This window comes from Aricia agestis, chromosome 14, assembly GCF_905147365.1.
Source record: "Aricia agestis chromosome 14, ilAriAges1.1, whole genome shotgun sequence".
In the NCBI taxonomy this organism is placed as follows: domain Eukaryota; kingdom Metazoa; phylum Arthropoda; class Insecta; order Lepidoptera; family Lycaenidae; genus Aricia; species Aricia agestis.
In genome coordinates, this window is record NC_056419.1 from 1,240,023 (window position 1) to 1,258,789 (window position 18,767).

The 18,767-nt window shown below is 38.6% G+C and overlaps 1 protein-coding gene across 1 annotated transcript in view; it reads right to left on the minus strand.

The window, feature by feature from the left end:
- Positions 1-7,331: 7,331 nt before the first annotated feature.
- Positions 7,332-18,767, minus strand: part of LOC121733977 (organic cation transporter protein-like) — a 41,470-nt gene continuing 30,034 nt past the window's right edge. Inside the window, exons 2-7 of the mRNA XM_042124392.1 lie at positions 11,946-12,147; positions 10,751-10,851; positions 10,065-10,219; positions 8,762-9,400; positions 8,308-8,489; positions 7,332-7,918 (exon numbers count right to left, since the gene is read on the minus strand). Coding sequence (XP_041980326.1) covers positions 7,742-7,918; positions 8,308-8,489; positions 8,762-9,400; positions 10,065-10,219; positions 10,751-10,851; positions 11,946-12,147 — 1,456 coding nt within the window. The 3' untranslated portion in view covers positions 7,332-7,741. The remainder of the gene's footprint in view (positions 7,919-8,307; positions 8,490-8,761; positions 9,401-10,064; positions 10,220-10,750; positions 10,852-11,945; positions 12,148-18,767) is intronic.

Below are 18,767 nucleotides of genomic sequence, written 5' to 3' on the forward strand. Positions count from 1 at the left end.
ATAGGTAGGTACTTAATATTGAAAACACGTTATAAAGTTCAAGAGCAGCATTCGTCACTTTTTTTGGAGTTCCATTTAGTGGCGGGACTTTAGCTGCAGTTGCCAGAAACTTTAGATGTAAGCTTACACTGACACAATACGATACACAATAATTAAATATTATGTATTAAAAAGTGCCTTTTCGCTGTTATAATTAAAAGAAGGTTGACTTTGTGTATCAACAGTGGACGATTCGACTTGTTTTGCTTTTCTTTCATCGAGTGCGTAAGGGACGCATCGAATTCATAACTTTCCTCTTTGCTAAGTACTCACATACGGTTTTGCTCGATAGTTTTACTCGCAATCGAAGGAAATGACATATTTGTCACATTCCATCGAGCCGACTCGAAGCGAGCCTTCGAGCTGTCAGTTTTGCGGTCCACACCACGGAGCTAATACAGAGAGGAGGTGTGGTAATCAAATTTCCTTAAGAAACAACGCGTGACAATTTGCGGGGTGAGGGGGTGTCGAGCTCCGCCCACTTTTCCATATTTCACCTATCGTGTAAAAGCAAAACTACTAGCTTAGGTCGATGTTGATGTTACAACGTAGTTCAGCTATCTTACACTAGATGTCAAAATTCTTAAATATTATGGGACGTACTCAGAACTTTAAAAAATGTATATTAATTATCATAAGGTCAATCATTAAAATTAGGGTTAGAATTTTGACCGAATTTTTAATGTAAAATAAGGAGACAAACGAGTAAACGGGTCACCTGGTGGAAAGCAACTTTCGTAGCCTATGGACACTCGCAACATCAAAAGAGCTGCAGGTGCGTTGCCGGCCTTTTAAGAGGTAATAGGGTAGGGAAGGGAATGGGGTGGGTACTAATTTTTGAAAAAGAGTACGTACTGGGTAATAAGTAAGTACTCTTTTTCAAAAATTTAATAAAATTTTTTTTAATCAATTACCTACGGCTGGCCAAATGTCAGCGCGCGTCAACATTAGCAAACAAAACTGTCTTTGCGATACTTAACCGATTCAATGCGGCGCACATTTTTGAAGACTTTCAGTCGTGGCGGCACACAATTTTCTCGTGACAGGTTATCCGTGTCTACGCCATAGAAGTAGATGACACGGCTACCGTGTCACCCGCCACGTTCAAAAAGGTTTATTGTTTAGTTGAGCCCAAACCATTGATGTTAACGGAAGGCTACGTTGTTTTGAGTTGACTTCGAGTAGTTTTACTAAGTGTTAACCTGAAAATGGCAGGTAAGCGACTTTTTTATTCAGATGTTGCAAACCTTATGTAGGTTTCAAAGTTAGAAAAATGAGTATACTAAATATAATCGGGGTTTCCGATGTAAATTATTATACGTTCGTAGATATATTTAAACAAGTTCGTTGTTAAGTTTTTTAAGCGACTTCCGAAAAGGAGGAGAGTTCCAGTAATAAAGCTCATAGGTACAAGACCACATTTAACCCCATGGAAACGTTTAATTCCTATGGATCTATGGATAAGGAAGTTTGCGGTAACAGCTAGTTGTTTTATACGTGGGAGAGCCATGCTTCGGCACGAATGGGCCGGCTCGACCGGAGAAATACCACGTTCTCACAGAAAACCGGCGTGAAACAGTGCTTGCGCTGTGTTTCGCCGAGTGAATGAGTTTACCGGAGGCCCAATCCCCTACCCTATTCCCTTTCCTACCCTCCCCTATTCCCTTCCCTTCCCATCCCTACCCTCTCCTATTACCCTATTCCCTCTTAAAAGGCCGGCAACGCACCTGCAGCTCTTCTGATGCTGCGAGTGTACATGGACGATGGAAGTTGTTTTCCATCAGGTGACCCGTTTGCTCGTTTGCCCCCTTTATTAATAAAAAAAAATCGTTGGTGAATTAGTAATACTTTGATGTCAACGCATTACGTGGAAAATTAAGACGGTTTTGTTCGGGGTAAAACCTTCTAAAGTGTAATTTAAGGGAGATACAATCGCTTTCTAAATGACACGGCTCACGTGTCATATGCCACACGTTAAAAACATATATGACACGGCTACCGTGTCATCCGCACTGAATCGGTTAATAAAATAATAATTCTGAATACAGCCCTGGATATTTGTTACGTTTCAAATAGTTATCATAGATGACGACAGATGGCGGTTTATAAGTAGTATAATAATAAAAGCTATATAACTACGGTTTTAGCTATTAAATGTGTTTAAGACTAAGTGTATAACAGTTACCAGTATTCAAGTATGATTATTGCAATAAACTTATGCAAAATTATACGCATTTACGTCTGTATTATCTTTCAAAGTTTTGGCCATCTAGTGTCAAGTAGTATAATTAACGCTGAAATCTGAAATGTTCTAGAACTTTTATATTTAAATTACATTTAAAATTATTTACAGATGCAATGTGATGTTATATATATTATCAGAACGTCTGTCTGAGTAACTTTGACATTGTAAAACACAATACTTCATCCTTTCGTTGTTAAAAACGTAGAAAACACCAATTTATTGGGAGTCTCGTTACGTGTGCACCTGACAAACGCTGAAAGTGTACTGACTTAAGCCCCGCCCACAATGATGACGTCAGGACCTAGTTGAAAATCACAGTGCACAGTTGCTTAGGCCAGCTCCTCTTCGTATGAGCTCCGTGGTCCACACGGTGGTTATTGCTCGATTTGGAGTAAAACTAGCGAGTAAAACCGCATGTGAGTACTTAGCATATTATCACTAGATAACATTAACTGCAAATTCAATGTGTTGTATAGTATATTATTATTTTGTTGCCGCTTCACGCTACCGACACCGTTGAACCGATAATGATGTAAATTGTAACGTGATAATAATAGGAGATACAATTGAAACTAAAACCCCAGAAAATTACATGTAATGATAATATCTATTATTTATCTCCGCAAAACGTACAGTTCCGAGCTGTACACGAATTTCTAGGGGCCGCTGGGGTTTCACGCAGAAATAGAAAATAGAAAAAAATCTTCAAATTCACACACGTGTTCCTCTTATGATGTAGAGATTCTTATAAGGAATGGTTTCTTAAAAATTCCACCACTTGGGGATCAAATTTTGTACGTAAAGCTGCGGAAGAAAGCTATTATAATTTAATTATAAAAACTTGCACCAGATTAATTTGGTGTAGTCTGATTTCATAACTTAAGAAATGTACAGTGTACACGCTTTAAAGTAATAAGTTTTAAGTTACATACAAACTTAATGTTATGTGTAAATGTTGTATTTTGTATTTGTGTTGTGTAGTGCAATATACACCTGCATATTGCATTATGGTCTTCTTCAAGGCGTACGTGTATCTTTATCATACATCCTTCCACTTCCACAAACTTATACAGCCCATGACGGTGACATCAAATTGTTTAATTACAAACGCCTTAAAAATAAATTTAAAAACAAAACAAACATTGAAAAATATCTCAAGACTATAAATACTCACAGCACGACTTCCTTCTGAGGTGACAGCACACTACTTGAGGCTGAACCTGCGACGATGTCACGTGTAGCAAACGAGTTTCGTAAAACATGTGCCCAAATTTAAAAATATATTTTCAACTATATTGGTAACAATCTGGATGAAGATTAATCAGTTTTGTTATAATAATAAATAATAATAATAACTCCCACACCGGTTTCGGTTACGCAGGACTAATTTTATAGTGCCCAAGTGAGTGCGCAATACACAAGAGCACTCTCTATTCCTTTTACTCTCATAACCCAGTGGGACGGAAGACCGACACGACTGGCGAGAGGTCAGGCGCAGGACCGACTTTTTACATGCCCATCCGACGCATGGATCATCTTACTAGTCAGACAATCAGGTGATCAGCCTGCATTGTCCTAACCAAACTTGGAAATAACATGTTTCCAACGCGGGATTCGAACCCATGACCTCCGAGTCAAGAGCCATGCTCTGAACCTTAGCGCAGCGCTGAAAGAGTTATGTATGATTTTTATGTGGCTTTGTCCACCACACAACCCCACCACTGTATCTCCTGTGTCGTCAGGATCGACAGCGGTATCCAACCACGAAAACCCTTTTATATGATCTCAGGGAGCCCGAGGGACATGCTCAAAATGTCTTGGAGCCCGAAAAACGATTAATCAGAAGAAGATAAAAGGGGCCTAATAGTCATTCCTGAGATAAGAGTGTTCAAATAGACAAACTGTTTAGCTTTTTAACATTAGTATAACTATATTACAAATGCCCCAACGTCACGAATAAAATGATGGCCACACAAAAATAATTAAAAAGCAATTCAGCGCTGCTACTTACACAGTGAACTCTATATAAAGGGCTTATATATACAAACCCTAAATATAGTCCGTGCAATCCACGAAGAGGCGCCCCACTACTTTTTGGGTGAGCATCTTTCCCTTTGACCGTGACGCTTTTTCTTAATTGGTCTATTTATTGTAGTGTGCGCGTGCACTCATAGGTAATTAGTGTGTACCGATAACACTCAAACATTGGCGAAAGCTTGCACACATATACTTACTATAAACGATTAGAGGGATAGTGGGGCGCGTCTTGGTGGATTGCACGGACTATAATATAAGTACTAAAGTAGTATCACTTTGTCTTGTTACACCTTATATACCTGGTAATCCTGGTTCAGCTAAACTATTATTAGTATTGTTCGCTTGTTTCATTTTTCAATGGAATATGTTATATGTAATGTAATGATAAAGGATGTAAATTACAGTTACCAAGTCCTATATTAACGACAACAATACGATAGTTATCTGGCTATAGAAATTATATTCTGCCATACCCTTGTTTACTTACGTTGTTACCCAAAAAATATTAATTTAAATATTTTTCGTTAATGACGGAAAAGTAGCTACTTAGTTTTTATGTTGTAATAAAAAACTTTCCGTGGGGGAGAGCGGCGTTGGAAGATCTGCGGGGCTAAAATGGTCACATTTAGCAATTCCTCTCAATCAATTCAGCAAATGAATTGTCAAAACTGTCAAACTGACAAATGTCAAATCAGTACAAAAATACAGAAATGAATTGCAAGAAGAGTTGCATTTTGCGATTTCAGAAAAATTAATCATATTATGATTCATATCATGATTCTTCAAAGCGACCATTGAAAATTAATCATATTATGATTCATATCACGATTCTTCAAAACGACCATTTTAGCCCCGCCGACTTTTAAATAACAAGTTATTTAAAAGTCGGCGGGGCTAAAATGGTCGCTTTGAAGAATCATGATATGAATCATAATATGATTAATTTTTAATGATGAAAATGATAAATTATGTTTTTGATAAAGTAACATATTAAACAATCGTTATCACTTATCAGTCTATCTAATACTGTAGTAATTTCTAGCAGTATCTCAATAGTTTTTATTTTATAAACATAATAATAATTTGGATGGCAATCTAATCCCAACGCCTACAACAAAATATGAATATTATTTTTAAATGTTCCTTGCAGCAACTTTGTGATTAGGCATTACTGTTTTTAAAGTGATTATAACTTGAAGTTTCTCCAATATAATATAATTTCTGATAGAAAATGTGTATTCCTAGCAGATCAAGCTAATGTTGTAACATTAGCCACAAAGTGAAACTATACAGGGTATAATAAAACTAAGTGATACTTTAGGATGTGTACGTGTTCCTAGGATGTCTCGAAGAAGAGCTCGAGCGTCACGAGTCCCCATACAAAAGTGAAAAAAATTAGTCTTTCAGCACTGCTACTTTCACAGTGAACTATCTACAAGGAACACGTACGCATCCTAAGGTATTATCATAGTTTTGTTACACCTTGTATAAGGGTTCATGAAAAAAAGATAACTGACATAGAAAAATATCAACACCATTTATTCAATAATAATATTATTTTAATAATAATTTATTATAAAAATTTGATCTACGCAAATTATCAACTAAATACTTTTTATGCAACTTCTTTTTGTACTTTACTTATAATTTCTAGATCAACTATACGCCCTACAAACTTCGAACTATAGTCTATAATAACAATTATTATTATGTAATATTATGTTATGTATATCTGGTTGAATCTGCTATTTGATTGAATGACTAGCGAATTCAGTGAATTAAACCAGGGGTTCCCAATCTTTTTCAGCCTGCTGCGTTACACGTCGCAATATTTTGTCACGGCGCGGCGCCATACTCTACCTAGCTATTAGAAAAGGCTACATAAATAAACACCTTTAATGATTACCTATAGATAATTAATATTATTGTAATTTAATTTTATAATATTTGTGGATTCAGATGCAGTATCGACTCACGGCGCGGCGCCCCTCTTGCCTTTCCACGGCGCACCGAGGCGCCGCGCCGCACCGCAGCGCACACTTTGGGAACCCCTGAATTAAACCATTTAATTTACAGTCAAAGACTTAAAGAGTTGGCATTTAGTTTTAACGTTAAACGACTTGGAGAGTAGGCCTGTTTCAATTTAAAAGTGTGACATATTATGTAACACGACAGCATGGACATTAAAATCATTTTGTGTCCTTTCAGAAATCTCTGGATTGACCTGACTATCGGAAAAATTCGGTTCTGATCCTGACAAAAAAAACAAGTCAGGACAAAAACAATTTTCTGGACAAAACAAAACCACTGTCTTTATAAAATATGATAAAATAATACAATAATAATAATATTAAAATTTAAAACATATTTTAACACTGTTAACAATAATATTATGTTTAATAAATCTGTAACGAATATAATTTAACTATGACTTTACAGTAAATTATTCTAAAACCTATCAGTAGACTAGAACCTTAATACCCTGTAAGGGTTACTTGTGACGTTAACTGGGTCTAACTATAGCTAAGTCTTACTTAAATAGCTGGATTTTTTTAAATAAAATCCTTGAAACAATAGTTTAAAAATCACAGAACGCCTAGCATACGAAATCGTGCATTAGAGCTTGGTAACTTGAAATGCGCAAGATTAGTAGCATCAAAACTTGGCGCACTATACGCTATGATAGAAAGTTTCTATTAGAAACACACCAGAATATTTATAGGCAAATGGCAGACCTAACTTGGTCGAGTTATGTCAAGCGCAGTGCGGAGTGCCAGATCACGACTATAGACTTGCATCAACCCAACTGATTACTTAAGCTAACCATGTATTTGCGAATTACTATAGTACTATAAAACTTACCAGAGTAATTGATTCAATGGCAGAGGGGTTAGTGCGAGTTTCATTCGATCATACGCATCGAGCGCGTAAACGCGAATTTATATGGGATCAAAGCAGTATCCACGTTAGCCAGTAGATGGCGCTGCTTTGATCCCATATAAATTCGCGTTTACGTGCTCGATGCGCATGATCGAATAAAACTCGCACTAACCCCTCAGATGGCAGACATAGGTAAATTGGTCATTTTATGTCAAGCCCATCTGCCAGATCACAAGTAACATTGACCATTACTTAATCAATGAGGGTTTTCGATGTTTCATTTTCACCGTAGAGATAAGTAACCGAAGGGTCTTTCGTGTCAAGTATTGTCGTGTCAAACAGACAAGACTATTGATACGAAAAACCCTACGGTTACATGACTCAATCTGGTGCCTATTGATATTATATTGAAAACCATCATTACCGTAGATTCGCCATCTGCCTATGAATCTGATAGTGCAATGACGACTGCACAAACGGTCAACAAACTCGCTAACCGCCTTCTACCAAGCTACTTTCTTTCCAGTAAATTGAGACCGACTATTCAATGATATCTCTCCTCTGGTTAGGTTTGGGTACAACAGATATGTTCTCGGCCTGTGTAACGGTATCGGGCAGGTTGGTGTTGAGGGTCTCTGGAGTCAGTAGCATCAGCATACCGGATGTCGCAGCCATGGCTCCGAACACGAGGTAGGGCAGCGAATCCATGTATGCCACCTGTAATCAATGAAATGTAATGATTACAATAGTTTCGTTGTAAAATGCTATTTATGAAATCAGAACTTGTTTTGTTCTGATAACTTAGAAGACATCTGGATCACTAGATCTTTTTAGATGGCGGAACGCGCAACAAATCATATCACTTGCAAGTCTTTAATGATCATGCTAACTTTATGAGCAGTTGTGGTCTTTGCCTGATCCTTTGAATAAACTCATAGGCAGGCCTATTAATTGGGTGGGGCATTTTTGAGGATTATTTGACCCCGCCTCCCCCCTAAGTGAGATTTGAAAAGATTTAGCTTCACACCGTCCCCCCCTTCTAGAACACCTCTCATAATAATTAATGGGCGCTCCCTTGTATAGTTATCATATAAAATAGCACAAACCAGTAGCGGCGTCTGTGGCGCCACCAGCTGCCCCAGGCGTCCGCAGAACGAGCACACAGCCAGTAACGTGTGTCTGAGCGACGTGGGGTACAGCTCTGACGTGTAGATGTAGATGCTGCTGAACGCCATACTGATGCACAGCTTGCCCAACAGGTTAAGACAGGTCTGCAGCCAGATGATGTCTGAAATGGTGATATAAATAAAAAGGATGATATTAAAGAATGACACTTAAAAGTTGTCTTCGGGAAAAAAAACATCTGATAGTAGTAATACGAGAGAAAGAAAAGAAATGCAGCATCTCTTAGATGGACAAATACTAATCGGGGCTGTGACAGAAAATGAAAAGTTAACATAATGATCTACTTAAACAATATCAAGTATAATTTCTTTGTTTAATTAAATTAAAACCCCTAATTTATGATATCAAAACACAAAACAATGATTTAATACTTACGTCCAGGTATAAACGGCAAACAGACTAGAGAGAGTCCACAGATGAAGAAAGCGGACATGATAGAACTCTTCCGACCGAAGCGATCCAAAGTGACGAAGCTCATGAAGTACCCAGGGATCTCGATGAGAGCAGTCAGCATGAAGTTGATGTAGCTATTGCCAGCGAGCGACACAGAGTTGATAGAGAGACCGTAGTAGATGAAGGTAACAGTGATCCACCAGAAGGAACAAACTACCAATCTAATCATTATCACTCGAGACTTCAACACTTGGAGAACAATGGAATCTGTTTTCTTCTTTTCTGGTTCAGTTTCCGGCTTATCTTGCACAATTTCGTCTTCTTCTGTCAGTTGCCTTATCGTTTCTGGCGATAGCTTCTTCTTATTAACTTCTGCCGCTTTGAATATGATTCGTGCCGCTTCCTTCTTATTCCCTTTGCTGAGCAACCATCTCACACTCTCCTCTAGGAAGAAGCAGTAGACGATGAATATAAACGACGGCACATAGAGCACTCTCGTCAATGTTCTCCATTCCGGTACTGCCCAGGCCACCAGGGCGACGAAAGCCTGGCCCAGAGCGAAGGTGCATGATATAATGTTACCACCCAGGACTCGACGCTTGAGCCCGACCATCTCTAGAGCTGGAAAATTAAATAATGAACGTAAGTACTACGGGATTTAAAGATACGTATCTTAAAATCACGAGTAATAACATAAACAATTTAAATAATGTTAAGGATTTCCTTTTTATTAAAAGCTTTTATTTAACTTATACTGACAAATTGTTAAGTCTCGCGACAAGCTTTTATTATCATGCAAATTGTATAATATATTGAGGTTATAAGTTATAACTTAAAGTTAAAATATTAAAGGAGAAATTTTTTAACTTTAAGTTAAACCTTTTTTCAAAAAGTTTTTTGATTAAAATTTATTTATACAGATCACAAACGCCATTTTTCGCCATAATTCAACGCGAAATATACTATTCTCATCATATCACCTTGATGCTCTCTCTTACTTAACTCTTTACTTAACTCTTCCATCGAGCGTTTTTCGCGTAACTGCCGCGGACTGTAAAACTCTTGAACGAACTATCATCAGCAGTTTTGCCGGACCAATACCGGAAAACCTTCAAGAAGAGAGCGTTCTCTCTTAAAAGGCCGGCAGCGCACCTTCAGCTCTTCTAATGTTGGGAGTGTCCATGGGCGACGGTAGTTGATTTCCATCAGTTGACCCGTCTGCTTGTTTTCCCCCTTTTTGTAAAAAAGAAATCCCAAGAGTCGTCTATAAACGCAATATACTTACCAAGAATAAAGCCAGAGCTGTAGACGCCGGCGCCGACAGCGGAGTCCAGGAACTCCAGCGTCACGTACATGACGTAGCTAGTGGAGAACGACCGGATCAGGCCCACCAAAGCCGGCGCCACCGCAGTACCGATCACCGCCACACGACGACCGAACCTGCAAGACCATTGTAGTCACTAGCGGCCTTGTGGGATCGCGTTCAGGACAATCGCCCGGGGCCTCACTCTTGCAGGGCTCTCGCGTCAAGCAAAAGGTCATAAGATAGCATTTTATTTGAATTTTGGCGATGAGATCCCGAATCCCGTCTCCCGGTATTGGCGGCGGTAGATAGACCGCCAAAGGGCCTCGAAAAGACCTGCCACCCGGGGTCTGCAATGGGTAAGGCCGCCACTGACTGTAGTATAAGGAATAACGAGAAACGAGAAAAAATAAGAAGATGGATCAAGTGCTGAAGCTTTATAGATCAGAAAATGTCCGTTGGGAAGTGAAATACCCCAGGGTATGCGCCAGTCTCATCCCGATAAGACTGATGGATTGAGTTGATGCCAAAAAAATTTGGTATGGATCTTTCAGCATAATCGGTTCAGTGGTTCGGGCGTGAAGTGGTAACAGACAGATAGTCAGATAGACAGACAGACATACAAAAGGACCGCCAGACAGTCACACAGACAGATATACTGGACTCACGTATCAGAAATGAATGCGGTGAGTGGCAGTGCGACGAACAGCCCCGCGCTATGCATGGATCCAACCAGCGTACGTCTCCACTCCTCGCAAGCCAGGTCGAACTGAAAAGTAAACAATTATTTATTACAAGGCGAGTAAACTCAATAAGGGAACAAAAGTGATCATAGAGTGATTCTCATTATAAAACTGCCCTGAAATTTTGTTCTTCCAACTGAAGCATGACCGTAAAGCTGCTTGGAGACAGTGGAGTACCAGCATGGAATAATTGAAATATGCATGCAATTTTAGAAGTGGTTTCACGCCAGTTATTTCAAGTGATAAAAGTGTTTTTGTTTTGTATATCATGGTACCGTATAATATCTCAATATATGTGCCAAATTTCATCAAAACCGGTCCAGAATTGTTGCGGCCTTATTTTTAATGCAAATTCCAAACCTTTAATATGTAAATGTCTAAATAGAACTAGAGATCGCCCAATGGTCGAAATTCGACCTCAGTTTCAACGACATTAGGACTACTACCTATATTTTGTGAAAAAATATTGACTATCATAATATTCTTTTCAACTCTTGTCTCTGCGACTCAGCTGATCTGAGACTGGCCGTGTAAGCATTGTCTAATAGTATCTAAGATTCAATAAAAAAAAACTATAATCCAATTTCAATTTGTCACCTTGTTATCAACAGACTTCAACCATAAATAAAAGAGTTTAATTCGTATGTAATATGTATAGGCTTGTCACTCAAAAATCTGTCATCGTTCCTAGTGTGTGTATTGTAGTGTGTGTAATGTTTTATTCAATGATATTCTATGTTACTAACGTAACTAGATTGGAAGTTTACGGTAGCAACGCGTTGCCACTTCGAAGATGCCTGCAGGCATATCTCACATACATAATGACATAACGAATATATGACTTGACATTGTCTTTTGAACAAAAAAGTGGTTACGCATTTCTGAGAATCTTTTGTAAGACATTGCTACTCTAGTATTTTAGAAACTCATTGGTTTTATTTGTTAAAAAAAATTATGATAAAAGCATAATTTCAAAATAATATTAGCTCGATGCACTCCTTCACCATATAAACTATAACTATGCAAAATTTCTTTCACCTACGTTTCCCCATTTTTCGTTAAAAGGTATACAAAGTTTTTGGCTCACGTATTAATATATAGATATGCGAAAAAAACTTACCGTATACACCATGCTATCGGTGTTTTGGTAGACCCAGCTGTTGCAGGTCTGCGTGAGTATAGGGTGGAAAGACCCCCGCTCGCAGGTGTCGTTGAGGGGGAGCAGGCGGTCGCAGGACCCCCCGTCCTCAGGGTACGCCCAGGGCCCCCACCCGTTGATCTCGAAGGTCGGGGGGTTGGACTCGCATTCTGGCACCTTGCATCTGGAAATGTTTGAAGGTCTACTTAGCTCTTTAAAGTGTCTCTAAAAAAAAGTTTCTGAAAACTTATTACTTAATAATTTAAAGTTATTTTGTTATCAGTTCCGTGGTTAAGACCATTCTTTCGACTGCATACTCGTATTTTTCGGATCTGCTGTGAAATATTATGCCGCAAAAATTCTTCGTCTATTCGATTTAATAATAATTCACCGACCGACGATGTCCGATGACGATTCACTTTCCTCCTAACGGCTAACGCAAAGACTACATTTTTGCGAAGAAAGTGAAAAAGTGGATTTTTTAAGATGGGTCCTAGTCTAGTATCGCCTATATGTATTTATATACCTAAATAGGTAAATTACTAATGAGTACTTATAAATCTATAGCTCATTCTAAAAGTTGTTGCTGGAGAAGAGAAGGATTCTCTTGCACTCTAGGTATGTTCGGACCTTTGCTTGACATGGCATAAAAAATTTACTCAATATCCTATAGAAAAAACTGAACGTCCTACAGAAAAAACTAAACTCAATTGGATGTCCTACATAAAAAGACTTGATTTAATTAGTATTCATTTCATCGTGTGACCTCCAGATTCACACGGATGGTAGTTAAGGTGACGGAGCAGGAAGCGAGCAGTTAGCAGTAAGTGGGACAAGGAGTTATCCTTATTCCGCCATAAAGGACCAGACCGACACACTCACCTCAATTGCAAGGGTTTAGCATTGTTGACAACGTATTCGCAGAGTAGACAGAACTAATAGAGTACCTCGACTTCAAACAAACGGGCGAATATACGAGAGTTGGACGCGACTGTCACTTTCAACAACCATACTTCCATACTATCTATACTTCTATACTCTTAGGGCCTGTTTCACCACTTCCTGATAAGGTGCCGGATAGGCTTATTTGACAGATTCTCCATACTACATCTGTCAAGTTAAGTGGTGGATAGCCTTATCAGGAACTGGTGAAACAGGCCATTAATATTATAAATGCGAAAGTGTGTCTGTCTGTCTGTCCATCCGTCTGTCTGTCTGTCTGTTACCTCTTCATGCCCAAACCGCTGAACCGATGTTTCTGAAATTTGTTACGGAGATACTTTGAGTCCCGGGAAAGGACATAGGATATTTTTTATCCCGGAAAAATGTACGGTTCCCGCGTGGTAAACGAATTTGCAGGAGTCATCTAGTGCTTCATAATGCGTTATGTAAGCCATACACGCTACGGTCTACCGGAGAGGTCCACCTGCGCTGAGGTAGACCGGAATGTGTGTGAGAATAGATTTTGCGCCGGTCGCCTGCGCAGGTCCAAAAAACTGCACAAGTCTATTCCCACACACATTCCGGTCTACCTGGGCAGGCATACCTGCACAGGTGGACCTCTCCGGTAGACTGTAGCGTGTATGGCTTACATTACGCATTAGGACCTGTCCACATCTCCACGTCACGACATCGTCAACGTGGAACGGTGCGGTAACGTGGCACGGTACGTTGATGTAACGTGGAAATTTACGTCAACGTATAACGTTAAATGCATGTCTTTTTTCTTCTCTTTCTCCGTTTTTAACAATAGCAGAATACGTATTGTGCGGTCCATATCTAGATCAGCGGGGCTAAAATGGTCACATTTAGCAATTCCTCTCAATCAATTCAGCAAATGAATTGTCAAAACTGTCAAACTGACAAATGTCAAATCAGTACAAAAATGAATTGCAAGCAGAGTTGCATTTTGCGATTATAGAAAAATGAATCATATTATGATTCATATCATGATTCTTCAAAGCGACCATTTTAGCCCCGCTGTAGTGAAGAATGTAGCAGTTTTACAAGGCATGGCTGATGGCGACGTACAATATTGCTATATCGTGAACGTGATGTGCATTTTACGTAATTTACACGTCACGTAAACGTACCGTCCCACGTATCGTTCCACGTTGACGACGTCGTGACGAGGAAATATGGACAGGCCCTTAGTACGGCGCGCGCCGGCCAATATGTAGTTATGTCAAACGTATAATTTTCGAGATCTCTTCTGAGTCGGCCTACTGATACCAGAGTAAACAGAACTAACTTCTCTTTACTCTGGTATTCGTAACTTAAGGGGATTTGAATGCACTGTCGTAATTTGTTATACTGTACTGTCGAGATCTTTATATTGTTATGCTATGAACTGTGTGATGTTTTAATATGATTTAAAGACCTCTCTCGACAATGGGCAAGATTATCTTGTCCGCCAACAATCCTGCCACTTGGCATTTCTATTGACCTATCAATCCCCAAGCTGCACCCGGCTGTCGCATAACAATTGAAAATCTATTGAGTCTGCGATTCCCACGCGCTCCTAGTTCTATCCAATTCAGAAATTGGGTGTTTTGAAATCAGAGAAAATAAAAGTAAATGACGTAAGAAAAAACTGTAGAAAAATAAATTATACAATTTGATCAGCATTCTTCGGTACTGTAGTAAAAATTATGATCGTAAAGTTAGCTACACTATGTTGCTACAATTATGAATAAGTACGTAAAAAAGTGAAAAGAAAACAAATCGGGCCCTTTATCTAATACGTTTTCTTTATCGCTTCTTTATAGAATCGCCAATCAAAATGTATAGAATTGACATAAGCGTTCGATAATAATATGAAGTTGACGTTCGACTCGTCTAATGACAATTCCATAGAAAAAATATAAACAGACGAACATAACTATAACGAAGTTTTGGAAGTCACGTAAAAAGTCTTGGCTAGGGGCTGTAGTGTACAAGCTCTGAGAAGGGCCGTTCTTACTGTTTCTTGCATTTTTACTGCATCTTTAAGATCTTCATTACATTCAAATAATATCTTAAGGCGAGGATAAACCCCAATTTGTTATTCCGTGACTCCCGGTTTACCTAGTTCCAATATAATAACAAAATGTTTAAAAATATGAGATATAAAGCACAATATTCAAAATACCTTAAACCATAAACATTTCAATAAAACGTAATACTTTGGCTGTAATTAATTTACAAACTCACCTCCGATAAAAATCTATTTTTTTTTTTATGAAATAAGGGGGGCAAACGAGCAAACGGGTCACCTGATGGAAAGCAACTTCCGTCGCCCATGGACACTCGCAGCATCAGAAGAGCTGCAAGTGCGTTGCCGACCTTTTAAGAGGGAATAGGGTAATAGGGGAAGGTAGGGAAGAGAAGGGAATAGTTGAGGGTATGGAAGGGAATAGGGTAGGGGTTAGGGTATTGGGCCTCAGGTAAACTCACTCACTCGGCGAAACACAGCGCAAGCACTGTTTCACGCCGGTTTTCTGTGAGAACGTGGTATTTATCCGGTCGAGCCGGCCCATTCGTGCCGAAGCATGGCTCTCCCACGTATTTCTCCCACTATTTCATCGAAATATAAGTATTAACTAGGATAATTATACATTTTATTTGAATAAATTGTTAGTAAATCTATATTAAAAACTCCTTAACCGAACAATTTTGTTTCTTAATATTAATTTCCAAAGATATTTAAAAAAAAAACCGGCCAAGTGCGAGTCGGACTCGCGCACCGAGGGTTCCGTACAAACCTGCAAGGTTTACAAAGTTCGTTCATTACGACAATCGAGTCATAACTATGGTATTTTTATTGCAAAATGAAATTCATAACATTACAATGGGGAAAGATGGAGGAGCATAAATTTAAGACAAAGATCTCTTTATCGTTTAAGTAATCCTTTATTTTATATTAACACATATCATTTATCTATAATATAACTGAAACACTTATACTAGCCTTGCAGCAGACTATCGGCGGCGGCGGCGGTCGGTCGCGACTTGCGGTATCAATGGTTGTACGAGTACTTTTGCGTTTTGCGTTTTTGCGTTGACTTAGATTTTTTTTTTTCACGGGTTAAAGGCAATTAGATCTAAGTATTTGATATGAATTTCAACTTGATAGCTCTACGCGTTCATGAGGAAAAAAGTAATAAGTTTATATTTATTAAAAAATATATATTTTGTAATGTAACTAAAAATTTAAGGTTTTCGGAATTTTTCCTTTATGTGTGCTATAAAACGTTGCTTCATGCCAAATTTCAAGATTCTAGGTCGACTGGAAGTACCCTTTAGGTTTTGATTCCCTTGCGAGTACTTGCGAGTTTCAAAATATGCAGCTTAAATTGCTGTTTCTTTTGATTGCGTTGACATAGAAGTTTGATTTTGTTACAGCTTAAAGGTATTATAGACCTGAGTATTTGGTATGAATTTCAATTTAATACCTCTACGCGTTTATGAGGAAATGGGTAGTAAGTTTAAAATTATTAAAAAACCGGCCAAGTGCGAGTCGGACTCGCGCACCGAGGGTTCCGTACAAAGATCTAAGTATTTGATATGAATTTCAACTTGATAGCTCTACGCGTTCATGAGGAAAAAAGTAATAAGTTTATATTTATTAAAAAATATATATTTTGTAATGTAACTAAAAATTTAAGGTTTTCGGAATTTTTCCTTTATGTGTGCTATAAAACGTTGCTTCATGCCAAATTTCAAGATTCTAGGTCGACTGGAAGTACCCTTTAGGTTTTGATTCCCTTGCGAGTACTTGCGAGTTTCAAAATATGCAGCTTAAATTGCTGTTTCTTTTGATTGCGTTGACATAGAAGTTTGATTTTGTTACAGCTTAAAGGTATTATAGACCTGAGTATTTGTTACGAATTTCAATTTAATACCTCTACGCGTTTATGAGGAAATGGGTAGTAAGTTTAAAATTATTAAAAAAAAAATATTATGTGATGTAACTAAAAATTTATGGTTTTCGTAATTTTTCCTTTATCTATGCTATAAGACGTTGCTTCGTACCAAATTTCAAGATTCTGAGTTCACGGGAAGCACCCTGTAGGTTTTGATTCCCTTGCAAGTGTCGAAAATTTGCGGCATAAACGGCTGTATCTTTTGATTGCGTTGGCTTAGAAGTTTGATTTTTTCACAGCTTCAAGGGACAGTAGACCTGAGTAATTGATATAAATTTCAGCTTCATACCTCCATGCGTTCCTGAGAAAAAGGGTCTTGACAGATGGACGGACGGACAGACGGACAACAAAGTGATCCTATAAGGGTTCCGTTTTTTCCTTTTGAGGTACGGAACCCTAAAAATATATATTATGTGATGTAACTAAAAATTTATGGTTTTCGTAATTTTTCCTTTATCTATGCTATAAGACGTTGCTTCGTACCAAATTTCAAGATTCTGAGTTCACGGGAAGCACCCTGTAGGTTTTGATTCCCTTGCAAGTGTCGAAAATTTGCGGCATAAACGGCTGTATCTTTTGATTGCGTTGGCTTAGAAGTTTGATTTTTTCACAGCTTCAAGGGACAGTAGACCTGAGTAATTGATATAAATTTCAGCTTCATACCTCCACGCGTTCCTGAGAAAAAGGGTCTTGACAGACGGACGGACGGACAGACGGACAACAAAGTGATCCTATAAGGGTTCCGTTTTTTCCTTTTGAGGTACGGAACCCTAAAAACATGAAAAATAGGTATCAACTTTCCTTACGTTATCAATTATCATTTCATGGATATCAAAACAATTAATTAAATCTTGATTACTTAGCGAAAGACCAGACTTAAAAGTAATTATTTACTTTGTGAACGAAGTATTTAATGGTAAGTAAATAATGTTTCCGCAAACGTGAGTTGTAAGTTGTAAACCGTGGTAGATAAGAATGGTAGCAATTCTACATAATATTATTATGTCATCTTTGTCATCAATTCGTTTTACCACTCAATAATAATAATAATAGCTCCCACACCGGTTTCGGTGACGGTGGCCGGTTTCATTGAAACCAGGCCAGCTACGCAGGAGTAATTTTATAGTGCCCAAGGCGCAGGACCGACTTTTTACATGCCCATCCGACGCATGGATCATCTTACTTGTCAGACAATCTGGTGTTCAGCCTGCACTGTCCTAACTAAACTTGGAAATAACATGTTTCCAACGCGGGAATCGAACCCATCACCTCCGAGTCAAGAGCCGCGCTCAATACCACTAGACCACGGAGGTGTTACCACTCAGTTACATACCCGACTCCTAGGTCCCTAGGATAGCGTAAGACTTAGGAAGTTAGGCTTTACTAATTACTGGTTATAGACCGGGAGATGGTGACACAAAATTCTTGGTCAAAACATTAATTTAAATAAAACAATTCAACCATATTTTGTGCCAGGGTGCCAGGCAAATTTTTGCATAGCTTATCATCGTCGAGTAATTCACGAACATCACCTTGCCATACTTTTCCGACAGTTCCCAATGGCCACCATACCTACACTGCAAAGGAGTGATTTTTTTTTTCGTTAAACGATTTTTGAACGTATGGCAGCCATTGGGAATGACGATGATTAGCTATGCAAAAATTAGCCTGGCACAAATGGTTGAATTGTTTTTTATCTAAATTAATGTATTCGCGTCGGTATGGCGGGCTGTAAGTTACACAAGAGAAGTATGGCATTACGCTACCGCCTATTTCTTTTTTTTCGACTATCTGAAAATACAAGCATTTTTGTGGAACAAATCGTTCAACACTCGTTATTTATCCGACGCGTTCGATTAACGCCCACGCGTTTGGGCCGCCGGTGCAAGCGCTATGACCA